This window comes from Chironomus tepperi, unplaced genomic scaffold, assembly GCF_022539635.2.
Source record: "Chironomus tepperi strain 1889 unplaced genomic scaffold, CSIRO-AGI_Ctep_v1 contig_354, whole genome shotgun sequence".
Classification (NCBI taxonomy): Eukaryota; Metazoa; Arthropoda; class Insecta; order Diptera; family Chironomidae; genus Chironomus; species Chironomus tepperi.
This window is the reverse complement of record NW_027226476.1, coordinates 4,206,257-4,233,458: the sequence shown is the minus strand read 5'-3', so window position 1 is coordinate 4,233,458 and position 27,202 is coordinate 4,206,257. Positions and strand designations below refer to the sequence as shown.

Sequence of the window (27,202 nt, the reverse complement as noted above, 5' to 3'; positions counted from 1 at the left end):
AATTTTTGCAAATTTTATTGGTGCTTTATTCATTAATGTTCAGTGCCTTCATAATTTTTGTCAACTTTACTTCCATATTTTGGATCTTTCTGAGCATTGCTGTTTTGGTATTTTGAACATTTTTATCAAGAATTTTCAATTTTGTGTCCATGTCTTCAATGCAGTTCCTTAAGTCATCTTTCAGTGCTGCACATTGCTGAGTATCGGTTCCATTTGTTGCAAGGGCCATCAAATCTGTCAAATTTTCTGTCATTTTGTCGACTTTGGACTCTTGTGCTGCACATGTGTCGAATTTTGAGCTTTCTATTGTTGTTGTTGGTGATGTTGATGCAGTTGTTGGTTCCGTTGTGGTTGTTGTTGGTTCCGTTGTAGTTGTTGTTGGTTCCGTTGTAGTTGTGGATGTTTTGGCTTCTTCTTGTGCCTTTTCGACTAGACCAGCTTTTAATTCCTGAAGTTTACTATGAAACGTATTTGAAAATTTTGAATTTTTCACTTCATTTTCCAATTTTTCCAGTTTTTCCTTGAATTGTTCTGAACTTAATGCTGAAGATTCAGCTTCGAAGTCCTTGACTTTTTGCACCAAATTTGAATAATCTGAATTTGTGCATTTATCCTCTGCTGTTTTGATGACATATTGAAGAGCTGATGGATTATGGGAAGCAATCATTCGAATACACACGTTAGACTCAAGGTCCAAAGTCTTCAGATTAGTCAGCTTGTCAAACACATTTGGATCAATGTGTGAAATTTGGTTGGAATTTAAAGCAATGTAATCTAAGTTAGGATTAGAGTCAAATAAATCTTTTTCGACTATTTCTAAACTATTTGATGACAATGAAAGAACCTTTAAATTTGGGAAATCTTTCAAGTCACTTTGATGAATTTCCTTTATTCCAGTGCTGTAAATTTGAATTCCTTTAAGGTTCTTAAAGATTTTGTCCAAGCCACGTGGAAAATAATGAATTTCTCCTTTTCTATGAATAAATAAAGCCTCCACATTGTCATTATTATAGCCAGTCCAATGATTACCAGTCACCGAGTCAATTTGTGCTGCATCAGGTGATGTTATTATGACTGAATTTTGAACTTCACAATAATAAACTGTCCCTAATGAGGCCCATGAAAACGATCCAAAATTACAATCAAACGATGCTGATTGTGATGATCCAGGAAGTGCCAAAGTCATGCACAGAAGCAATCTAGTCGAATAAGTTAAAAACAGACAATTAAGCATCAATAAAGCTGAACTAGATTAACAAATTTAACTCACATAATTATTTTGAACATTTTCATAATTTTATGTCCAACACAAAGTCCTCAAATGCAGGATATAAATTGAAATTGTTGGCCAAATCTTCACAGCTTCTTCAGAATGATCCTCAACTTAAGACAGATGATTTGAAAGTGAAGCCACAACAGCACAGGAACTGCTTTTATACAAAATTATTTCACAAGAACACACGCGACCGATTTTTGAGAGTATTGGAACTGCTGATAAGTTAAATCCGGATTCTGAGTGGAATAAACCAGCGAGAATTTTACTGTCGATAAGAAATTTGTGCTGATTTTGATGCTGTTGTTGATCGTCAGATGACTTTGGTTATTTAAATAATTTTAATGAATTTTAGGTAACCATTTATTGGACATCATATCCATCATGTCTTGACTGATTTAATGTTACTCAGGTCCTTAGCTGATTCGTCACATGATGACTTTGTTATTGTCCTTGATATAGTCATCTATAAGTCAGTAACATTGACAATCTTATTTCATGTCCATAAAGTCAGCCGTTTTTGTTCTTATCATTTAAATTGCGCAATGCTGTATGAATTTAAAGATTGTTTCTATTTTGGGGGTCATTTACTTGTTACGTAACGCTCTTAGGATGAGTGGAAGGCAAACCTGCTCTCCTAAGATTCTTGGCCAATTCCAACGTAAAAAACTACTCAAAATTACCAAAAAATCATAATTTATCCTAAAATTTTCCAGCACATAATTCGAGGATGTTTCTACTCTCTGCTAAGGTTTTTATTGAAACTAATTTCATTCCAAATGCCTTGGATTCACTCTTACTAATTGCCATGTATTTTAGATGGAATTAGGATTTTTGGTATTTAATAATGCTAAACGCTACACATTTTTAGTAATGACGTTTTTATTCATTAATTTTGAGTCTTGAAAGATACATAAAAATATCCAGGCTGAGAAACTAGGCAGTATCAGCGGTATATGTATTAAATGGATGCCGCGGTATTACTGCCTAGTTCCTCAGTCTGAAAAAATTCAATTTAATCTAAATCCGCACAATTCTTAGTCAAATAGACTTGTGGACACGTTATTGATCCAATCGATGTATTTAGTCACATCCGTAAATACCGAATAATTGTCAACATCACATTCACGATTTACATTAAGTAAGGATGCTGACACAATTCCACGAAGATAATAAGTAGTTCCATCAGTCACAAATAATCCATTTCCACTGTCACCAATGCAGACTCCACTTCCAGTTCCAGTTCCTCCACAAAATGTTCGTCTACTTGACAATTTAGCCAATAAATAGTTGTTAAGGAAGCAGTCTTCGTTGCTGTGAATTGGAGTTTGAATAATTTTGGGGACATTTTCATGGTCTTTTGAGCCATCTTCACTTTTTCCATATCCAACAACGACACCAGTTGATGCAAATGAAGCCCGAACGAGACAAATTGGTTGAATATATCCACCAAATGTGACTTCTGTGTCCAAAACCAGCACAGCAATGTCAGCATCATACGATTCAGTTAAAGTATTCCAATCAGGATGCATATTGACACTTTGAACAGCATGAGAAATTCTTCCGACTTCAATTCTTCTGTCCAGGTCGTAAGTACCAAGTCGAACAATGATTTCACGTGCCAACGTTGGCGTCTCCAGATCTTTATCTTGAATGCAATGTGCAGCTACAATGAGTTATGTGAGAGGGATGGTTAAGTGTCTGGTCCCAAAGTTCATATCCTTAGACTTACCTGTCACCACTTTTCGGCTAGACACAAGTGTTCCTCCACAAAAAAGATCACCAGATGGTCTAGACAGGACTGCAACCCTAAAGAGAATGAAGGTCGACATTTTATAAGTTTTGTACATAAACCTGCTGTACTTACCATGGAAAATTTCCCCTTTTAGCATATTTGCCACCAATAATAGTTCCAACTCCTCTGAGAGGTTGTCCACATTGATAAGTACGAACGACTTCATGCTGAGTTTTTGTTGTTTCATAGTTCTCAAAACATGTCTTCAGTCCAGCTTTGATGTTTGTAATTCCTGTGAGTTCTTCATTGCTGCATATGTTGTCCTTCATAAATATCCGATTAACTGCTGTATTATCAATGAATTTCTCATCAATTTGATTGATTTTGTTGTTTCGCAGACTGATTTCAACTAAGTTCTTATGAACACCAAAGGATGCAGCATCAATTGTAGTTAACTTGTTACTAAACATGCTTAATAATTCTAAATTTCTTAAAGGTTCAAATGTATTTTGTGGCAATTCTGAGATTTCATTGTTGGAGATGTACAGTTCTTTGAGGTTATGTAGACCAACAAAAGAATCTGAATTAAACTTAATCCTGTTTTTAGCAAGGCCAAGTACCTCTAAATATATCAAAAACTCAAAGGATTTATCTGGAACTACAGATATTTGGTTTTCACTTAGAAACAGCTCTTTTACATTGTGTAGATTTTTAAACCATTTTGAGTCAATTGACTGTAGCTTGTTATTGTGTAGATCAAGATATTCAAGTTGAGTCAGTGGATTAAAAATATTTGATGGCAAAAAGTTGATTTGATTTCCATCTAAACTTAATAATTTGAGTTTATTTTGGGATGAAAATAAATTTTCAGGCAATGTTGTCACTTGACTGTCTATAATCCATATTTTTGAAAGTTTTGAATTTCTGGTGAGCAGTTCATTGGGTATGGAGTTAAGCTGAGCTCCCTTTAGACTCAAAACATCCAAATTTTCACACTTTTCTAATGAATTTCCATCAATTGAATTAATAGAAGCAGCATATGTCTGTACAACTTCAAGATTTTTAAATTTTTGACAAAAAATTGACGAAAATGTGTTGATGCTGCTGCCGTTGCTAATGTACAAGAATCTGACGTCATCATCAGTATGTCCAGACTTATGCTGTCCATTGATTGTTGTCACTGTGTTGATTGAACTTTGCAATTTTGTGCTTAAGTAGCAGGAATAATAGCTTTTGTTCTGTTTTATGTAACCAGTAGTCCTATAATATCGTATGCTATAGCCACAGTCAGCTGATCGAGCACCGACACAACTTTGTATCCACAAAATTCCACAGAAAACTATCAGAATATTCACATTCATTTTTGGTATTAAAAACTGATTTAAAACTGCTAAATAGCAGCGATCTTTACCGTCGGTGAACAGCACAAAAACTGAGAGAAGACACAAAAAAACCTCAAAAGACAAGATTACAACAACAAAAACAGAAATGCAAGCGATAACATATATTTGTTTGGCATTTCCAATCATAATTTTGTAGATTTTTTCATTCATGGGGTCATGTGCTGATTAAATAACGCAAAATATAGGAACGATTAATTAACCTTGAGCTCTTATGCCGATTTTGGTATGGTACAGTTCAGGTGTATCGCTTTGTCATTCCTAGTGCATCACAACACTATACCGTACCTATGATTACAATCAGGGTTGTTAAAAACAGAATCTGGTGTGTTTTTAAAATGTGTGGATATGAGTGGATAAACACATGAAATGTTTGACATATGTGTACACATTCTGCAAAACAGATTATGTTTTAACAACCCTGGATACAATCCAATCTTGGGATATAAATCCTCAACCATTCCTGAACTTCCTTCCATTCTCCCCGTTCTCTCCATTTCTCTTCCTTCTATACACAGCAATCAAATCTCTGACATACAGAACGACACAATTGACAAGGTCCTTGCCATTTCTCAGAATATACGGGACTTTACTTCCTTGAGATAGAGAATGATACATAATATCCGTTTTTCAATCATGTCCGTTTTTCAATGATCATGTCTGTTTCCAATGATCATGTCATAATTAATATAGTCACGGGAATTCCCAAATTGTCAAATAAATAACACGAGTGGACATCCAATGAATTTTACTCACTTCAGTTATAAGCCACAATAATACTCAGAGAGGATTACTCTCCAATTTAATCTTATTCTCAATAATCTGAACTGAATACCACGTGTGGGTGAATTGATCCAAAATCAGCAATACTCAAAGGATACACGGCGTAAAGAAGTCGGTTTTTAAAATCTCAAAAAGCATACAAATTAATCAGGTCTTATGATACACTTGTGTCAATGCAATGTGAAGAGCTGATTAGTGGTTTGGATCTAACTGAAATAGATAGAGATATAAAGGATGTGACAAAAAAGGCAAGCCTAATTGACACCTCAATTCTCTAGTTTCTGATATTGTTCCATCCTCTGATATCACCCAAACCCCTGTCAATCACAGTACATCCATAAACTCATAATTTACATCATTTTCTTATCAAAATCACAATAAATTGAAGATTACTTGCTACAGAGCAGTGGTTCCAACCCCAACCCATCTCATATCCACAACTCTGTCCACAAGAATTAATGTAGCTTCGTCTACAACACATCTGAACATGATTTTAACGTTAGATTTGGATTATCAGGTTCCTTCATTTATTTGTCAGTTAGGCCTACAAATCCTGGATTTATTCTGGTTTTTATGCTTTTATAATTTTCACTAATTTCCCTCATTTTTGATCAAAATTCTTCAATTTTCAAGGAGGTCTTGTGTCTATTTACTCAAATTATTCCTGATCTATCCCAACTCAACCTAATCTTCTTACTTACTTCGCTGCCTGTATAGATCAATTGTGATCCATAATCTCACTCAGTTGACGTCTGAAGCTGACTCTATTGATGGCAACTGCTTGACAATTAGGTGCATTAACATCCTTAAAGGCATTATTAATTGGAGCTTTACTAGGTCTCGTAACATTGTGTTCTGTCCATCGGTGTTTATTAATCATTGACTCTAGAAAGGATGATATGTGATCCTAAAACAGTCCTTAATACATTTCCACTGGAACTGCTCATAAAGTAACAAAAACAATAAAATAAGAACAAATTTTTGCACTGATTAAAAATCGTAGCTTTATTCATGTATGTTAAGTGCCTTCATAATTTTTGACAATTTTTGGTCTAATTCATCAAATTTCCGGTCTTGTTCCTTCATTGCCTTCTCAATCTTGTCAGTTCTGAATCTCAATGATGATAAAAGTCCAGCATGATCAATCGTGGCTGCATTTTTAATGTTTTGGATCTCTCTGAGCATTGCTGTTTTGGTATTTTGAACATTTTCATCAAGAATTTCTAATTTTGTGTCGATGTCTTCATTGCGGTTCCTTAAGTCATCTTTCAGTGCTGCACATTGCTGAGTGTCGGTTCCATTTGTAGCAAGGGTCATCAAATATGTCAAATTTTCTGATATTTTGTCGACCTTTGATTCTAATGCTGAACATGTCTCGAATTTTGAGCTTTCTATTGTTGCTGCTGGTGTCGTTGTTGTTGTTGCTGTTGGTGGTTCCGTTGTGGTTGTGGCTGTTGTGGCTTCTTCTTGTGCCTTTTTGGCTTGATCAGCTCTTATGCCTTGAAGTTTACTTTGGAAGAAATTTGGAAATTTTGAATTTTTCACTTCATTTTCCAATTTTTCCAGTTTTTCCTTGAGTTGTTCTGAACTTAATGCTGAAGATTCAGCTTCAAGGTTATTGACTTTTTGCTCTAATTTAAAATAATTCGAGTTTATGCATTGAGCTTTAATTTTTTTAATTAAATTTTCAAGTCCAATTTGATTATTTTTAGCAGCCATATTAATGCAAGGATTATACTCAAGATATAAATACTTTAATTTTATCAATTTGTCAAAAACATTTGGATGAACAATTGAAATTTTATTCCTATTGAAGTAAATCTTTTCCAAATTTGGATTAAATTTGAATAAATCTTGTTCTAAAATTTCCAATTGACTTGAGTGAATATTGAGATAAATCAATTTATCAAAATATTTTAAATCATTTTGATGAATTTCCTTCAACATTGGACTATAAATCTGAATTGATTTGAGATTTTTAAAAAATTGACTCAATCCACGTGGAAAAAAGTGAATTTGACCTTTTACGACAGAAAAATCTTCAACATTGTCATTATTATGACCAGCTTGATGTGTACCATGTATGGAAGCAATTTGAATAGAATTCGGTGATGTTATACTAATTGAATTTTTAACTTCACATCGATATGTTTTACCCAATATGTCCCATGAACCAGTCAAATATTGACATTCAAATGAATTTGATTTGGATGACTCGGAAAATGCCAAAATTACAAAAATGCAGGAACTAAATATGAAAAATTAGAATTATTTTGAGTTTATTAACATGGGGAGGTCCACCGTTCCCCATGTCCTATATATGTAAGTTTACTATTAACTTACATTAAAAATTTTTCCATTCTCAACTAAATTGCACAGTATACCAACCAGATAACTTGAAACTGAAATAAAATCAACAAAAAAGCTTCTTATGTACACAAAATTACTCAAAACATTTTGATAGCATTTCTTGTTGATAATTTTAATTAATAGATTTCTGCTTTAAATTCTGTCACTCAAGAGCCATTCAGTAATTACTTAACGCTCTATTGGGTGGTGGAGAGTGTAGTGTCATGCCATAGTTTCATTCATATTTTTTTTGAAGCTGCCTTGTGTCATTTTATAAGACTTTTTATCCTATTATTCTGCCAATGGAATCTCATAGCTTTCAACAACCCTGAAATTCACAGGCAAAAACATTCATTTATTTTTATAATGTTGATTGTTTTGCTTAAAAACATTCAAATTTCTTGATTGTGTTGATGTTTTTGATGATTTAATTAATTTAAATTCTATAGTGGGGATGGATTTTCTTAGAACATTACATAATAAGTGAACAGACCCTAAGGAGTCGTATGCTAATGACGTCAATTATAAATTGAAGTTTCGATTTTAAGCTCTTCTGAAAAACATGAAATTTTTTGATAGTTACTTCCTCTCATTTATCATGAAGCATAACTACCGCTTCCACTTTTGAGCGTTACGTAATAAGCGAATTACCCCTAAGCTTATAAAATGGAGATCCAATGGTCTATAAACATTAATTCCTTATTAAATTTTCAGCATGAATTTTAAAATAAAATTAAATTTGAATATTGTGCATCAATAAATTTATTGTGCCTTTTTGAAGCTGATTAAAGGCAGTTCATTCTTAAATACAATTTAAAAAAAAGCAATAAAATTCAATTTTAACAAATTTTTTCACTTTTTACTGTTGCTTTATTCATTTATGTTAAGTGCCTTCATAATTTTTGACAATTTTTGGTCTAATTCATCAAATTTCCGGTCTAATTCCTTCATTGCCTTCTCAATCTTGTCAGTTCTGAATCTCAATGATGATAAAAGTCCAGCATGATCAATCGTGGCTGCATTTTTAATGTTTTGGATCTCTCTGAGCATTGCTGTTTTGGTATTTTGAACATTTTCATCAAGAATTTCCAATTTTGTGTCGATGTCCTCATTGCGGTTCCTTAAATCATCTTTCAGTGCATCGAATTGGCTGTTGATCACCTGTGCAGCAGTTCCACTCAATTTCTCATCAATTTTTGCGATATTTTGACTCATTTTTGTGAAATTTTCGTTGATAAGTGCTGCACATTGCTGAGTGTCGGTTCCATTTGTAGCAAGGATCATCAAATCTGTCAAATTTTCAGTCATTTTGTCAACTTTGGACTCTAGTGCTGCACATGTATCGAATTTTGAGCTTTCTATTGTTGTTGTTGGTTCCGTTGTGGTTGTTTTGGCTTCTTCTTGTGCCTTTTTGGTTTGAATAGCTTTTAAGCCTTGAAGTATGTTTCGGAAGAAATTTGGAAATTTTGAATTTTTCACTTCATTTTCCAATTTTTCCAGTTTTTCCTTGAGTTGTTCTGAACTTAATGTTGAAGATTCAGCTTCGAGGTTTTTGACTTTTTGCTCCAAATTTGAATAATCTGAATTTATGCATTGGTTCTTTGCTGTTTTGATGACGTTTTGAACAGCTGTTGAATTGTTGGAAGCATCCAACTTAATACATACATTCGAGTTAAGGTTCAAAGACTTCAGTTTAGTCAGCTTGTCAAACACATTTGGATCAATGTGCGAAATTTTGTTGAAATTTAAATAAATAACCTCTAAATCAGGATTAAATTCGAATAAATTTTTTTCCAATATTTCTAAATTATTTGCATGCAATGCAAGATACTTTAAATATGGGAAATGTTTCAAGTCTTTTTGATGAATTTCCTTAAGTCCAGCAGAGGCAATGTAAATTCCTTTAATATTCTTGAAGATTTTGTTCAATCCACGTGGAAAAAAATCAATTTGGACTCCTAGAACACTAAAAACCTCAACATTGTCATTATTATAGCCAGCCAGATGTGTAACAGTCACCGAGTCGATTTGTGCTGCATCAGGTGAAGTTATTCTGACTGAATTTCGAAAAGTGCAATGATAAACTGTCCCTAATAAATTGCTCCAAGAACCTGATACAAATTTACAATCAAAAGATGTTGACTGTGATGATCCAGGAAGTGCCAAAGTCATGCACAGAAGCAATCTAGTCGAATAAGTTAAAAATAGACAATTAAGCATCAATAAAGCTGAACTAGATGAACAAATTTAACTCACATAATTATTTTGAACATTTTCATAATTTTATGTCCAACACAAAGTCCCCAAATGCAGGATATAAATTGAAATTGTTGACTAAATCAAGGCACAGCTCACAGCTTCTTCAGAATGATCCTCAACTTAAGACAGATGATTTGAAAGTGAAGCTACAACAGCACAGGAACTGCTTTTATACAAAATTATTTCACAAAAACACACGCGACCAATTTTTGAGAGTATTACAGCTGTTGATAAGTCAAATCCGGATTCGGAGTGGAATAAACCAGCGAGAAATTTAGCGTTGATAAGAAATTTGTGCTGATTTTGATGCTGTTGTTGATCGTCAGATGACTTTGGTTATTTAAATAATTTTAATGAATTTTAGGTAACCATTTATTGGAGATCATATCCATCATGTCTTGACTGATTTAATGTTACTCAGGTCCTTAGCTGATTCGTCACATGATGACTTTGTTATTGTCCTTGATATAGTCATCTATAAGTCAGTAACATTGACAATCTTATGTCATGTCCATAAAGTCAGCCGTTTTTGTTCTTATCATTTAAATTGCGCAATGCTGTATGAATTTAAAGATTGTTTCTATTTTGGGGGTCATTTACTTGTTACGTAACGCTCTTAGGATGAGTGGAAGGCAGACCTGTCATAAGATTCTTGGCCAATTCCAACGTTAAACTACTCAAAATGACTCAAAATTTAACCTAAAATTTTCCAGCTCCAATTGGAGGATGTTTCTCCTCTCTGCTATGGTTTCTACTGAAACTAATTTCATTCCAAATGCCTTGGATTCACTCTTACTAATTGCCATGTATTTTAGATGGAATTAGGATTTTTGTTATTTAATAATGCTAAACGCTACACATTTTTAGTAATGACGTTTTTATTCATTAATTTTGAGTCTTGAAAGATACATAAAAATATCCAGGCTGAGAAACTAGGCAGTATCAGCGGTATATGTATTAAATGGATGCCGCGGTATTACTGCCTAGTTCCTCAGTCTGAAAAAATTCAATTTAATCTAAATCCGCACCATTCTTAGTCAAATAGACTTGTGGACACGTTACTGATCCAATCGATGTATTTAGTCACATCCGTAAATACCGAATAATTGTTAACATCACATTCATGATTTACATTAAGTAAGGATGCTGACACAATTCCACGAAGATAATAAGTAGTTCCATCAGTCACAAATAATCCATTTCCACTGTCACCAATGCAGACTCCACTTCCAGTTCCAGTTCCTCCACAAAATGTTCGTCTACTTGACAATTTAGCCAATAAATAGTTGTTGAGGAAGCAGTCTTCGTTGCTGTGAATTGGAGTTTGAATAATTTTGGGGATATTCTCATGGTCTTTTGAGCCATCTTCACTTTTTCCATATCCAACAACGACACCAGTTGATGCAGATGAAGCCCGAACGAGACAAATTGGTTGAATATATCCACCAAATGTGACTTCTGTGTCCAAAACCAGCACAGCAATGTCAGCATCATACGATTCAGTTAAAGTATTCCAATCAGGATGCATATTAATACTTTGAACAGCATGAGAAGCTCTTCCGACTTCAACTTTCTTGTCCAGGTCGTAAGTACCAAGTCGAACGATGATTTCACGTGCCAACGTCGGCGTTTCCAATTCTTTATCTTGAATGCAATGTGCAGCTACAATGAGTTATGTGAGAAGGATGGTTAAGTGTCTGGTCCAAAGATAAATTTATATATAGACTTACCTGTCACCACTTTTCGGCTAGACACAAGTGTTCCTCCACAAAAAAGATCACCAGATGGTCTAGACAGGACTGATACCCTGTAGAGAATGAAGGTCGACATTTTATAAGTTTTGTACATAAACCTGCTGTACTTACCATGGAAAGTTACCCCTTGCAACAAATCTGCCACCAATAATAGTTCCAACTCCTCTGAGAGGTTGTCCACATTGATAAGTACGAACGACTTCATGCTGAGTTTTTGTTGTTTCATAATTCTCAAAACATGTCTTCAGTCCAACTTTGATGTTTGTAATTCCTGTGAGTTCTTCATTGCTGCATATGTTGTCCTTCATAAATATCCGAATAACTGCTGTATTATCAATGAATTTCTCATCAATTTGATTGATTTTGTTGTTTCGCAGACTGATTTCAACTAAGTTCTTATGAACACCAAAGGATGTAGCATCAATTGTAGTTATCTTGTTACTATACATGCTTAATAATTCTAAATTTCTTAAAGGTTCAAATGTATCTTGTGGCAATTCTGAGATTTCATTGTTGGAGATGTACAGTTCTTTGAGGTTATGTAGACCAACAAAGGAATCTGAATTAAACTTAATCCTGTTTTTAGCAAGGCCAAGTACCTCTAGATATATCAAAAACACAAAGGATTTATCTGGAACTACAGATATTTGGTTTTCACTTAGAAACAGCTCTTTTACATTGTGTAGATTTTTAAACCATTTTGAGTCAATTGACTGTAGCTTGTTATTGTGTAGATCAAGATATTCAAGTTGAGTCAGTGGATTAAAAATATTTGATGGCAAAAAGTTGATTTGATTTCCATCTAAACTTAATAATTTGAGTTTATTTTGGAATGAAAATAAATTTTCAGGCAATGTTGTCACTTGACTGTCTATAATCCATATTTTTGAAAGTTTTGAATTTCTGGTGAGCAGTTCATTGGGAATGGAGTTAAGCTGAGCTCCTTTTAGGCTCAAAACATCCAAATTTTCACACTTTTCTAATGAATTTCCATCAATTGAATTAATAAAAGCAGCATATGACTGTACAACTTCAAGATTTTTAAATTTTTGACAATAAATTGACGAAAATGTGTTGATGCTGCTGCCGTTGCTAATGTACAAGAATCTGACGTCATCATCAGTATGTCCAGACTTATGTTGTCCATTGATTGTTGTCACTGTGTTGATTGAACTTTGCAATTTTGTGCTTAAGTAGCAGGAATAATAGCTTTTGCTCTGTTTTATGTAACCAGTAGTCCTATAATATCGTATGCCATAGCCACAGTCAGCTGATTGAGCATTAGTACAGCCATGCATCCACAAAATTCCACAGAAAATTATCAAAATATTCACATTCATTTTTGGTATTAAAAACTGATTTAAAACTGCTAATTAGCAGCGATCTTTACCGTCGGTGAACAGCACAAAAACTGAAAGAAGACACAAAAAAATCTCAAAAGACAAGATTACAACAACAAAAACAGAAATTCAAGCGATAACATATATTTGTTTGGCATTTCCAATCATAATTTTGTATATTTTTTCATTCATGGGGTCATGTGCTGATTAAATAACGCAAAATATAGGAAACCTTGAGCTCTTATGCCGATTTTGGTATGGTACAGTTCAGGTGTATCGCTTTCCCATACCAAGTGCATCACAACACCATACCGTACTTATGATTACAATCAGGGTTGTTAAAAACAGAATCTGGTGTGCTTTGAAAATGTGTGGATATGAGTGGATAAACACATGAAATGTATGACACATTGTGTACACATTCTATAAAACAGATTATGCTTTAACAATCCAATCTTGGGATATAAATCCTCAACCATACCAGGACTTCAAACCATACTCCCCGTTCTCTCCATTTCTTTTCCTTCTATACCCAGCAATCAAATTCTCTGACATACAAATCGACACAATTTGCATGATCCTTGCCATTTCTCAGACTACACGGGACTATACTTCCTTGGGATAGAGAATGATACATAATATCCGTTTTTCAATCATGTCCGTTTTTCAATGATCATGTCTGTTTCCAATGATCATGTCATAATTAATATAGTCACGGGAATTCCCAAATTGTCAAATAAATAACACGAGTGGACATCCAATGAATTTTACTCACTTCAGTTATAAGTTACAATAATACTCAGAGAGGATTACTCTCCAATTTAATCTTATTCTCAATAATCTGAACTGAATACCACGTGTGGGTTAATTGATCCAAAATCAGCAATACTCAAAGGATACACGGCGTAAAGAAGTCGGTTTTTAAAATCTCAAAAAGCATACAAATTAATCAGGTCTTATGATACACTTGTGTCAATGCAATGTGAAGAGCTGATTAGTGGTTCGGATCTAACTGAAAATTGTAGATATAAAGGATGTGACAAAAACTCCTCAATTCTCTAGTTTCTGATATTGTTCCATCCTCTGATATCACCCAAACCCCTGTCAATCACAGTGCATCCATAAAATTTGGGGTCAAATTACTTTTTATTTAAATCTCGTCGCTTAATCGTTAATTCATACTATTGTACTGTGTACAGCTTTCGACGACAGCCACTAAAATTATAAATTGATTTTGGATAAAACAGGTCTCCAATATACATAATTGTCCAAATTAAGGAATGTGTCTAGTCACTATTGATGCTTAAAACAAGAATTCCTGGTCTCCGACTTGTAGGGCTAGGTAATCATTTATAGGACATCATATCCATCAAGTCTTGACTGATTTAATGTTACTCTGGTCCTTAGGTGATCCGTCACATGATGACTTTGTTATTGTCCTTGATAAAGTCATCTATAAGTCAATAACATTGACAATCTTATTTCATGTCCATAAAGTCAGTCGTTTTTGTTCTTATCATTTAAATTGCGTAATGCTGTATGAATTTAAAGATTATTTCTATTTACTCAAATTATTCCTGATCTATCCCAGCTCAATCTAATCGTCTATATTATAAATACATAATTTAATCACTGATTCTACTGACTTACTTACTTCGCTGACCATACATATCAATCGCGATCCATGGTATTACTCATTTGGCATCTGAAGCTGATTCTATCGCTGGCTTCAATCTGTCAATTCCCTTTATCAAATGTAATGCTGTCACTAACGATAGCTTCCTTCCAGGAGTTCTTTGGTCTACCACGGGCTCTTTTATCATTCATAAAGTCGGATCATATTTAATGAAGCTTTTCAGGTGTTGTACGTGACAGCATGTGTTCCGCATCGAATACCTTATCAAGACTCTATATATAACTTGACTTAAATCAGCATAAAGCGGTCAAATGCCTTCAGTGGATTAAATGGAAGAGCGTTTGTCTTACATGACAAAAATCCTGGATTCAATCTCAGGTCATGTCAAATTAACATTTTCAAATCTATTTATTGGTTCAGATGCCACTATAAACTGCAGATCTAAAGGGTGTGTTGCAACAGATTATTAATTGCAGCGACTCCAGGCTCATAAGATTTGGTCTTTCAAGCATTATATATTAGTCCTACGTGCCTGTGGGTAGGTGCCTAGCTGTACCATGGTAGCTTTTGTCTTAGTCTAGGCATTGCCTATGATGATGATTTGTTTATTTTACCAAAATGGTATTAAAGTTCTTGAAAATATCAATCTGTCATAGCCATCTCTAACTAGGTAGAGCCAAAAACGTCCACGTGTCATCCACCGGTGTTCTCACACTCAAGTCATTACTACTATTCAGTTCTCAGGTACCCGAGAGCCACCATGATCCCTTAATTCATAGACTTGTTTGTCACACTAAACTGCACGAGTACATCTTATGATCTGGTGCAAGTGTAGTGCCGTGGATAGGGACAGGCTTGCTGATAAAAGAGAATAATCATTCACATAATTACACTCCTATCATGTCAAGCCACTTGCCTATGGAAAGCCAAACAAAGCAGACTAGGCAGTGTGACCTTTGTCTAGATATTGTCGTTCATTCTTAAAAATAATTTAAAAAAAAGGAATAAAATTCAATTTGAACAAATTTTTGCACTTTTTATTGTTGCTTTATTCATTAATGTTAAGTGCCTTCATAATTTTTGCCAACTTTTTATCCATATTTTGGTTTTGTTCCTTCATTTCCTTCATTGCCTTCTCAATCTTGTCAGTTCTGAATCTTAATGATGCTAAAAGTCCAGCATGATCAATCGTGGCTGCATTTTTAATGTTTTGGATCTCTCTGAGCATTGCTGTTTTGGTATTTTGAACATTTTCATCAAGAGTTTCCAATTTTGTGTCCATGTCTTCATTGCGGTTCCTTAAGTCATCTTTCAATGCTGCACATTGCTGAGTGTTGGTTCCATTTGTAGCAAGGATCATCAAATCTGTCAAATTTTCTGTCATTTTGTCGACTTTTGATTCTAATGCTGAGCATGTCTCCAGTTTTGAGCTTTCTGTTGTTGTTGTTGTTGGTTCCGTTGTGGTTGTGGGAGTTTTGGCTTCCTGTTGTACCTTTTTGACTTGATCAGCTCTTATGCCTAGAAGTTTGTCTCGGAAGAAATTTGGAAATTTTGAATTTTTCACTTCATTTTCCAATTTTTCCAGTTTTTCCTTGAATTGTTCTGAACTTAATGCTGAAGATTCAGCTTCGAGGTTTTTGACTTTTTGCTCCAAATTTGAATAATCTGAATTTGTGCATTTAGCCTTTGCTGCTTTGATGACATTTTGAACAGCTCTACTTTTGTAAGCATCCAACTTAATACATACATTCGAGTTAAGGTTCAAAGACTTCAGTTTAGTCAGCTTGTCAAACACATTTGGATCAATGTGCGAAATTTTGTTGAAATTTAAATAAATAACCTCTAAATCAGGATTAAATTCGAATAAATTTTTTTCCAATATTTCTAAATTATTTGCATGCAAAGCAAGATACTTTAAATATGGGAAATGTTTCAAGTCTTTTTGATGAATTTCCTTAAGTCCAGCAGAGGCAATGTAAATTCCTTTAATATTCTTGAAGATTTTGTTCAATCCACGTGGAAAAAAATCAATTTGGACTCCTAGAACACTAAAAACCTCAACATTGTCATTATTATAGCCAGCCAGATGTGTAACAGTCACCGAGTCGATTTGTGCTGCATCAGGTGAAGTTATTCTGACTGAATTTCGAAAAGTGCAATGATAAACTGTCCCTAATAAATTGCTCCATTGATCTGAGTCATATTTACACTCAAATGATGCTGATTGTGATGATCCAGGAAGTGCCAAAGTCATACACAGAATCAATCTAGTCGAATAAGTTAAAAATAGACAATTAAGCATCAATAAAGCTGAACTAGATTAACAAATTTAACTCACTTAATTATTTTAAACATTTTCACAATTTTATGTCCAACACAAAGTCCCCAAATGCAGGATATAAATTGAAATTGTTGACCAAATCAAGGCACAGCTCACAGCTTCTTCAGAATGATCCTCAACTTAAGACAGATGATTTGAAAGTGAAGCCACAACAGCACAGGAACTGATTTTATACAAAATTATCTCCCAAAAATACACGCGACCAATTTTTAAGAGTATTAGTACTGCTGATAAGTTAAATCCGGATTCGGAGTGGAATAAACCAGCGAGAATTTCAGCGTTGATAAGGATTTTGTGCTGATTTTGATGCTGTTGCTAATCATTAGATGACTTACTTTGTTTTGTATAATTTTTATGAATTTATGGATCACAATTTGGGGTCAAATAACTTTTTATTTAAATCTGACTGATTTTGATGCTTAACAACATTGACATAGTAATCAGAACAATCTTTTAGTGCCACAACAAACTTCAATTGTAGAAAATTATGCAGAACATCTGAGTATACGTTAATGGACATGATTGCATCGTGTACAGCTTCCTGTTTTAATGATCACATTTTTGATACAATAGCTGTGATGTTCACTATATTGTCATGTTAAAATCATGCATTTTATCATTAAATCTACTCATAGCTGTCATTAGTCACGTAAACTTGACGACCATCAATTCTCTAATGTTAAATTCCAAACAGTCACTAATGTTCCTCAGTCGATCAACAAAAAAAGGATCAAAATGGAATTTCTACTCACAAAAATCTCAATAATTTATTAAGTCAGCATGTGCTGCAACCTTAAAAATGGAAATAAAATTTTTGCATCCATTTTGTCATCATTTATACTTTGGTATCGACTACATACGATTAATCAGACACTTGGTAATGATGTCAAGTCATGTATGAAGGCTACCAAAATTATGGGTAAAATAGTTATGTGTGAGAAGTTGGCTGGTGAATTTAGAGAATTGAGCTGAATTTTTATTGGTTCCGTTATAGATTATATGATTACCGTCGAAACTATTGTCATCCTGGTCGTCGATACAATTCCAAGTACAATACTAAGGTATATGACAGACTTGGGGGAAAGACGCTGTCGATTGAGATGTTAATGCACAACAACAATAGAATCAGCTTTAGACCCAAATTAAGGAAGGACATGTAACACAGATGACCTGTATGGTCAGCACAGTAAATAACAACGGGGACGCAGCCAAGTTTGCAGTACTTTAGTGGGTATTCAGTCATTATATACGATATCTAGCCATATTACATCTTCGAAACTGTTAAACTTGAGATACATGAATGGCTTAACCGACAGCACCTTCATCTGTGAAATTCGGAAGTAGGATCCCTTACAGCTAAAGCATTGATAGGCCCTATCAACAAACGGTACTTGAAGAGGCTCTAGAACTATCTAGAAATAAACTTAGTATCTTAGTTGGTGCTTTGAGGAACTGAAGGAAGCATTTCAATGATGGCAAGGTCAACTTTCAGGATATAAGGAAGCAACGATATGAAGACATTGTTAAATTTATCAAATAGATCGGAATCCTTTAAATGACACTCAGGGATGGTACAACAGATCGTAGATCGCAGTGCCCTTTCATCATCGACGGATCCTAATCTTTATTCTATTATATTCTAATCATCATCACCCCTGAATATATTCTATATATACAAGGTTGTAAAGTATCATTTTTGAACCCATTGACCATCCACAGAGTTGTGACTGCTTCTTTATTAATCACATTTCCTATTTAAATCGCATTTAATGTTGACTGTCATGATCGTGTCTATGTCGTCATGTCCAATCGCTTGTTATGCTTCTTTTTACTTTGATTCGCACTTGTGTGATGTTAGTTAAGATGCGGAATGACCGTTGTTCATCATTAAAAATAAAGGAATGTGACTAGACAGGCTTTTGATGCTTAAAACAAGAATTCCTGGTCTCCGACTTGTAGGGCAAGGTAATCATTTATGGGACATCATATCCATCAAGTCTTGACTGATTTAATGTTACTAATGTCCTTAGCTGATCCGTCACATGATGACTTTGTTATTGTCCTTGATAAAGTCATCTATAAGTCAACAACATCAGTCGTTTTTGTTCTTATCATTTAAATTGCGTAATGCTGTATGAATTTAAAGATTATTTCTATTTACTCAAATTATTCCTGATCTATCCCAACTCAACCTAATCTTCTTACTTACTTACTTCGCTGCCCGTATTGATCAATTGTGATCCATGGTATTACTCAATTGACGTCTGGTGCTGACTCTATTGGTGGCAACTGCTTGACAATTACTGATGTCAAGTGCATTAACATCCTTAAAGGCATTATTAATTGGAGCTTTGCTAGGTCTCGTAACATTGTGTTCTGTCCATCGGTGTTTATTAATCATTGACTCTAGAAAGGATGATTAGTGATCCTAAAACAGTCCTTAATACATTTTCACTGGAACTGCTCATAAAGTAACAAAAACAATAAAATAAGAACAAATTTTTGCACTGATTAAAATCGTAGCTTTATTCATTTATGTTAAGTGCCTTCATAATTTTTGACAATTTTTGGTCTAATTCATCAAATTTCCGGTCTTGTTCCTTCATTGTCTTCTCAATCTTGTCAGTTCTGAATCCTAATGATTTTAAAAGTCCAACATGATCAATCGTGACTGCATTTTTAATGTTTTGAAGAATTTCTAATTTTGTGTCGATGTCTTCATTGCGGTTCCTTAAGTCATCTTTCAATGCATCGCATTGCTGAGTGTTGGTTCCATTTGTAGCAAGGATCATCAAATCTGTCAAATTTTCTGTCATTTTGTCGACTTTGGACTCTAGTGCTGAGCATGTCTCCAGTTTTGACCTTTCTGCTGTTGTTGTTGTTGGTTCCGTTGTGGTTGTGGTTGGTGTGGCTTCCTGTTGTGCCTTTATGACTTGATCAGCTCTTATGCCTAGAAGTTTGTCTCGGAAGAAAATTGGAAATTTTGAATTTTTCACTTCATTTTCCAATTTTTCCAGTTTTTCCTTGAATTGTTCTGAACTTAGTGCTGAAGATTCAGCTTCGAAGTTCTTGACTTTTTGCTCCAAATTTGAATAATCTGAATTTATGCATTGGTTCTTTGCTGTTTTGATGACGTTTTGAACAGCTGTTGAATTGTTGGAAGCATATATGTTAATACATACATTTGAGGTAAGGTACAAAGTCTTCAGATTAGTCAGTTTGTCAAACACATTTGGATCAATGTGCGTAATTTTGTTAAAATATAGATAAATAACCTCTAAATCAGGATTAAACTCGAATAAATCTTTTTCCAATATTTCTAAACTATTTGCTGACAAAGCAAGATACTTTAAATTTGGGAAATATTTCAAGTCTTTTTGATGAATTTCCTTAAGTCCAGTGGATCCAATGTAAATTCCTTTAAGATTTTTGAAGATTTTGTTCAATCCACATGGAAAATAATGAATTTGTCCTTTACTACGAACATAAAAAGCCTCAACATTGTCATTATTATAGCCAGCCAGATGTGTGCCAGTAACTGAGTTGATTTGTGCTGCATCAAGTGAAGTTATTCTGACTGAATTTTTAACTTCGCAACGATAAACTGTCCCTAAATAGCTCCAATAATCTGATTTATATTGACAATGAATCGATGCTGATTGTGACGATCCAGGAAGTGCCAAAGTCATGCACAGAAGCAATCTAGTCGAATAAAATAAAAATAGACAATTAAGCATCAATAAAGCTGAACTAGATTAACAAATTTAACTCACATAATTATTTTGAACATTTTCACAATTTTATGTCCAACACAAAGTCCCCAAATGCAGGATATAAATTGAAATTGTTGACCAAATCAAGGCACAGCACACAGCTTCTTCAGAATGATCCTCAACTTAAGACAGATGATTTGAAAGTGAAGCCACAACAGCACAGGAACTGATTTTATACAAAATAATCTCCCAAAAATACACGCGACTAGTTTTTGAGAGTATTACAGCTGTTGATAAGGATTTTGTGCTGATTTTGATGCTGTTGCTAATCATTGGATGATTTACTTTGTTTTGTATAATTTTTATGAATTTATGGATCAAAATTTGGGGTTAAATTACTTTTTGTTTAAATCTCGTCGCTTTATCGTTAATTCATACTATTGTACTGTGTACAGCTTTCGACGACAGCCACCAAAATTATAAATTGATTTTGGATAAAACAGGTCACCAAGATACTTAATTGTCCAAATTAAGGAATGTGTCTCTATTATAGTCACTATAAAAGTCACTATTGATGCTTAAAACAAGAATTCTTGGTCTCCGACTTGTAGGGCCAGGTAATCATTTATAGGACATCATATCCATCATGTCTTGGCTGATTTAATGTTACTCATGTCCTTAGCTGATCCGTCACATGATGACTTTGTTATTGTCCTTGATAAAGTCATCTATAAGTCAATAACATTGACAATCTTATTTCATGTCCATAAAGTCAGTCGTTTTTGTTCTTATCATTTAAATTGCGTAATGCTATATGAATTTAAAGATTATTTCTATTTACTCAAATTATTCCTGATCTATCCCAACTCAATCTAATCTTCTATATTATAAATACATAATTTAATCACTGACTCTACTGACTTACTTACTTCGCTGACCATACATATCAATTGCGATCCATGGTATTACTCATTTGGCATCTGAAGCTGACTCTATCGCTGGCTTCAATCTGCCAATTCCCTTTACCTAATGTAATGCTCCACTAACGACGGTTTCCTTCCAGGAGTTCTTTGGTCTACCACGGGCTCTTTTATCATTTATAAAGTCGGACCATATTTAATGAAGCTTCTTCAGTTGTTTTAATATCATGTCCAGCACATCATTACCTGTTCATTTTGACTCTTTTCATACCACCCTCTCGTTGTAACTTGGTGTGGTTAGACTAAATGCAGTACTTGACAGCATGTGTTTAACAGATAACAGATAATATTTAAAAACACGTGTGATGACCCCTAAGCTTATAAAATTGTGATCCAAAGTTCTCCTAAATTCTATAAACATTAATTCCAACTGAATATTGTGGATCAATAAATTTATTGTGCCTTTTTAAAGCTGATTATAGGCTGCTCATTATTAAATACAATTTAAAAAAACGAAGGCGCAAAGCTTTGATGAAATTCTGTTAACAAGCGCTTTCGTTTTAAGTTGTGGAACTATACAATAAGGTCATGGTGCTTGTTTGTAATGCATGTGTCGTGTCAACTTTCAAACCAATTTCTCTACAACACAAAATAAAATTTATTTTTTGCTTTTTAGTCTACGCAAAAAACGAGGTTTTTTATAAAGTATTTTAATTGTAGAATTCTCACTTTGAGGATTTTCTGCTGTTCTGTTAATTGGCCGGTAGAAATGTCAATAATTTTTGCAAATACCCAAATACCCAAATATCAAACCCCAAATATTTATACAAATATTTTAAAAAAATTTTTTGGTTCTAAAAAGTAGATCTAATGACAATTTCCAAAATAATTCTTTTAAAAATTGCGTCAAAAAGTAACTGACATTATTGCGAAAGTAATTTACCGCTAATTTTAATTAAAATATTGAGCTAAAAAGGTCAATCTAGTAAATATTTTAATTCTTGTACCTACTGAAGATGTACCAACTTTGTACCTAGGTTGCACCCACTAGAGATGAGACAATGACAGCAGATTAATATATTATAAATATTAATTCTTGGAATATAAATATCGCTTTGGCGATCACATATTGTGTCTACGATTTTTCAACAAATTTGAAGTAGATCTGGTATAATTAGTATGTTTTATGATTGACTAATTTTATAAATTTAGGCTTATTAGGCCTAATATTTCAAAATATGAGATTAAATTCTAATTGGCCAAACATTTACACTATAAAATTCAATGGAAATCAAAAATTTTATGAAAATTTTTATCTTGAGTACCCAAAAAGTGATGATTTTTAGGATACCCAAATATTTGGGTATTTGGGTATTTGTATTGACATCTCTATTGGCCGAGATTTTCTATCGATCCTTGATAATTTGAGGACTTTGCAGTCTTTTTCCTTTCAATGCACTGTTGTTTCACACTTGAAAATTAATTATTTATTCGAATGAATATTTTTTCACGTTTTGTTTACGCGGGGCGTTAAACTTTTTCCTGATCAGAAAAGAGAATTGAGAAGATTTTAGAGTAAAAGCTGAAAAAAAAGGCTTAAACATTAATTAAGACTGTAAATTGTGCTAATGCTGAATATTTATTTGATTGATCAATTTGTAAAATATATTAATTTTAACCCCAAACCTATAAAAATGTAAATCTATGATTAATAGCAACTGATTTGATTGCTACTAAATATCAAGTTCATTGTTGCTTATTTGTTAGTAATAAATTGCAATAAAAGTAATTCTAGATTAGATAATTTAAAGGTAAACTAGTATAAAATCCCATCAAGTATGTCGAGAACAGAGTTGGTAGGAATCTAATGTGGAGGCGCTTCCCAGGAAAATAGTGGATTTCGGACTTCCAAACCCATGCCAATTCTACATGTTTACTAGTTTTTCATCGTACCCTAAAGTGCGGATTTTTAGAATTTTAATATTTACTTAATGACTCCAATAAATCTGAACAAATTTTTAAATCATTTATTTCATATTCATAAAGATCAACATCATTTAAAAGTTCAAAAGTATTCAAATTTGTTGGCTCAACTTCCCTTAATAAAAAGTTTTTTAATGATTTTTCATTTCCCTTAAATATTTTTGACATATATTTAGCAAATTCATCAATATAGTCTCCATGAAAAATAAGGTTTACCCAAAAATCACTTGGATGTGAGAGAACAAATTCCTGAATTTCAGCCATACTGAAGTAAGTTTCGTAAACTTTTAGAACATACGGAAATGAATCTTTTCGATTACTAAATGGAATTAAAAGAAAGCTATTTGGATAGCAATAGAATTCTGATTGATAAAAATTAGTTTTTCTTAAAAGCCATTTTTGCATGTCTCGCGATGCGTAAGTGACAAATGTGTCCCAAAATAATTTAGAATTAATGAAATCAAATCGAGTAACTTCAAGAAATGAGTCAAAAATTTTTTCGATTTCAATTTCCGTAAATATTTCAATAGTTTTATTTAAAAACTGGTTAAAGTTCCTGACGTAATATTCTAAGAATCTAGTGTTAGTGAGAGCACTCATGTAAAGTTCCTTTTGTTCGGATATGCTGTATTTGTGGGTGGTATAGTTAAATAATATATCAGTGAAATAATCACTTATTTCAAATATTATTCCTGATTTTATGAGTTCCTCTAACTCATCGAATGTCAAATTATTTGCAATGGAATTAAAAACATAATCCTCGTCATCATTGAGCTTTAAATCGTCATCAAGTTTATAAATATCATGAACAACATTCTTATCTTTATAATATTTTTGTTCTGATATTTCGTAGCCATATTCGCTCAACAAAATGACTCCTTTTTGATTTTTACCTCGAATAAATCTGTCATATTCATCGTCACTAAGCAATGATCTTACTTGACTTTTGAACTCATCATAAAAAAGTGCTTCAGGTTTCTTAGTAGGGAATTTAAAGTAGAATATGTACAATGTCTCATGCTCATCAATTTGAAGCAACTTTTTCAATACTTTCGGATCACGTTCAAAGAAATTAAATACGAATAAGAAATGTTCAGGTTCAAAATCGAATAAAATTTTCTGATATTTTGTGGTTAAAAGCTTCGCAATTCGTTTTTCAAATGGTTTTGCAGTTTCATGAGCATTTAATTGAATGTAAGCATTAAAAAAGTTTTGAATGTTCTCATTTTTAGGAAAACTACTGAACACTGCAATTCTTAGTTCCGCTTCATCTACCGAAGGTTCATCATCCGCGATATATACATTTTCGATCAGATATTGTGCAATGAAAAATTCAGCAAATGTTCTGTGTGCAAATTTGACATTGTTCTTGCCATTAATGTACAAAATACCCATCCGGGAGATTTCGTCACTTGTCAGTTCCGCTGGAATCTTTTGTCGCATTATTCTTAGTTTTAATACATTTACTGTGTCTCGATCGGATGATTCCGTCTTTAATGCAAATGACTGATACAATTTCATCATATCGAATTTTCGGTGATCTGTGAGGGAATCACCATAAAATTTGATTGCAAAATCGCTCTTTGCTCGCCAAATTTCAATTTTCTTCTTGACAAATTTTTGGTAAATTTCGAAAATATTTTCTGACTCATAAATGATTTCATCACTTGCGATTAATTCCGCAATCATTCCTAACATTAATGGTGTGTCAAAGCTTTGATCTGATCCTGTTGAATTTACGATTTTTTGGACTTTCTCAAGATAATCTGGAATTTTGGATTCGTCAATATTTTCGGACATTAAAAACTTTCTGATATAATTTTCTTGTTCGTCTTGATTAAATGGAATCAAGTTAAAGATTTGTGCTGAAAAACGATGCCTCAACAATTCAGAATACAGTGGTCTAGTACATACTAACTGAACATTCGCGGTAGAATTCCTAATCAAACTCAAAATACCCAAAAAATGCTCACTATATTGCGGTGAAATTTCATCAAATCCATTCCAGAATAAAATCAAATTTCCCGACTTGAAATTATCTTCAAAAATTTGTCTTTCAAATTCATTTTGTGGAACTAAGTCCGAAAATGGTTTCAAGCATGTTCTCAACAGCATCTAAGGTTCTATTGCCCTGATATAGATGCTTATAATCCTTCAAGTCAATGTACGAAACCCATCGAGTTGGAAACATTTTCTTGAATTTTATCGTAAACTGTTCAAATGTTATTGTCTTTCCTGTTCCTGCTTCACCTGACAAAATGAACAATTTTGAATCAATTGCGGTTTCTAGAACTTTTTTAAAGTCAAGTGGAACAGAATTTGAGGACAGTGCCTCAATAAAGGAATTCCGTGTAACACAATATTTAAACCAATCATTTCGCTTTATTTTATCGATTATGCTCATTTGATCAGATATATTTTGACTTATGAATTCCTGATAAAAGGATTCAAACGTTTTGTCCGATATTGGCATCATTTCGTCACAGTCTATATTATCTATTTCTACTACATATTGAATAAAATTGTAATAAATTTCACGAATTAATTCATTTTCAAATTTCCGTTCAACATAAAATTTAGTTTCATTTTTAATCATATGATGCACGACTAGTTCCTGTCCATCTAAGACACTAACAATCTGATCAGATGTCAAATAATTAAAAATATCCGGATTAATCCCTTCCAATTTTTCCAATTTTAAACTTTCATCTTGGAAAGTGAAATTTGAATTTAAAACTTTATCCTTTAACTTTTCTGTCATATTTTCCCATGAATGTGAAATCACTTCCGTTACATATCGCAAGTATGGATCAGTCAAGTCTAATGGTTGCTTATTAATCATCTTAAGGATGTGATCGGATGTCAAGTTATCATAAATGGTCGAGTTTTTAGCAAACAAATCCCTAAATTCAAGATTAATTCCTTTATACAATACAGGAGCTTTAAAGACAGACATTTGGTCCTCATCAGACAATTCATTAAACTTATAAGTTGGTTTATAAAGGAAGTAAGCAATAAGAATTGCACTAAAAATCCCAATAACTGTTACAACAATTGAAATAATCTTAAACTTAGTAATTTTCTTATCCTTAATTTCCAACACCTTTTCATGATGACTTTCGATCTCTGGCAATGCCTGCTGCAATTCTGGAACGACCTTTTTCTCATAAAATTCAAAAAGTTTAATGAATTTTGTTCGTACTTCAGCTAGTTTCTCGGGTAAGTTGCGATAAAAAGCAAGTAAATGCACAACACGTACAATCAGCTCAGCATGATAGTCTTCCTCAGGATAACAATTGTAGACGAGACCGATGATCTCTTCTGCTTCTGAATTTTCCTCACATATTCTTGATATTTCCTTAAATTCCGTCATGGTCTTCTTGTCATCTTTTGTGTATGGATTTGCCTGATTTTTGTAGACTTGAATCATGACAAAATGACACAATTCGTGGATCAATACAGCCAATGTCTCATGTTCTGTAGCAGAATCAAGTAGTTGCTTAGCTCCAATATACATTTTACCAGATATGTAACAAACACCTTGAGTGAACTCAGTAGCTGTTGGATCAAGAACATTGACAGCTTCACGGTTAAAGTCAAAGACAATCTTAAAGTTCTTAGATGCAGCCACAATTTGAAGGATAATTTTTATGAAAATATTCTGACTCAATAGTTCAAATGCTCTCTTAACTGTATCATGTTTATCCTTAACTTCT

General features: G+C 33.4%; 4 protein-coding genes across 7 annotated transcripts in view; all 4 read right to left on the bottom strand.

Moving 5' to 3' along the window:
* The window catches only part of LOC139094325 (SLIT and NTRK-like protein 6), a 33,946-nt gene continuing 6,744 nt past the window's right edge, over window positions 1-27,202 (bottom strand). The window contains exons 1-3 of one of the 4 annotated variants that reach the window (XM_070645355.1): window positions 16,913-16,989; window positions 1,271-1,289; window positions 1-1,199 (exon numbers count right to left, since the gene is read on the bottom strand). In XM_070645355.1, coding sequence (XP_070501456.1) covers window positions 26-1,199; window positions 1,271-1,287 — 1,191 coding nt within the window. In that variant the 5' untranslated portion in view covers window positions 1,288-1,289; window positions 16,913-16,989 and the 3' untranslated portion in view covers window positions 1-25. Of the gene's footprint in view, window positions 1,200-1,270; window positions 1,400-9,841; window positions 9,936-16,912; window positions 16,990-27,202 lie in introns of those variants that run through there. The other 3 variants (XM_070645356.1, XM_070645354.1, XM_070645357.1) reach the window with 3 other exon arrangements.
* On the bottom strand, window positions 2,138-12,948 carry LOC139094382 (uncharacterized). The gene is made up of 8 exons (XM_070645422.1): window positions 11,665-12,948; window positions 11,530-11,606; window positions 10,835-11,461; window positions 6,218-6,855; window positions 5,933-6,098; window positions 3,141-4,572; window positions 3,006-3,082; window positions 2,138-2,939 (listed from the first exon to the last, which is right to left on the bottom strand). The coding sequence occupies exons 1-8, from the start codon at window positions 12,891-12,893 to the stop codon at window positions 2,311-2,313; spliced, it is 4,875 nt and encodes a 1,624-aa protein (XP_070501523.1). The 5' UTR covers window positions 12,894-12,948; the 3' UTR covers window positions 2,138-2,310.
* LOC139094320 (putative leucine-rich repeat-containing protein DDB_G0290503) lies at window positions 8,285-9,928 on the bottom strand. Its single transcript, XM_070645349.1, has 2 exons — window positions 9,797-9,928; window positions 8,285-9,725 (listed from the first exon to the last, which is right to left on the bottom strand). The coding sequence occupies exons 1-2, from the start codon at window positions 9,817-9,819 to the stop codon at window positions 8,411-8,413; spliced, it is 1,338 nt and encodes a 445-aa protein (XP_070501450.1). The 5' UTR covers window positions 9,820-9,928; the 3' UTR covers window positions 8,285-8,410.
* Window positions 15,540-20,786, bottom strand: LOC139094381 (toll-like receptor Tollo). Its single transcript, XM_070645420.1, has 3 exons — window positions 20,644-20,786; window positions 19,433-20,572; window positions 15,540-16,796 (listed from the first exon to the last, which is right to left on the bottom strand). The coding sequence occupies exons 1-3, from the start codon at window positions 20,658-20,660 to the stop codon at window positions 15,578-15,580; spliced, it is 2,376 nt and encodes a 791-aa protein (XP_070501521.1). The 5' UTR covers window positions 20,661-20,786; the 3' UTR covers window positions 15,540-15,577.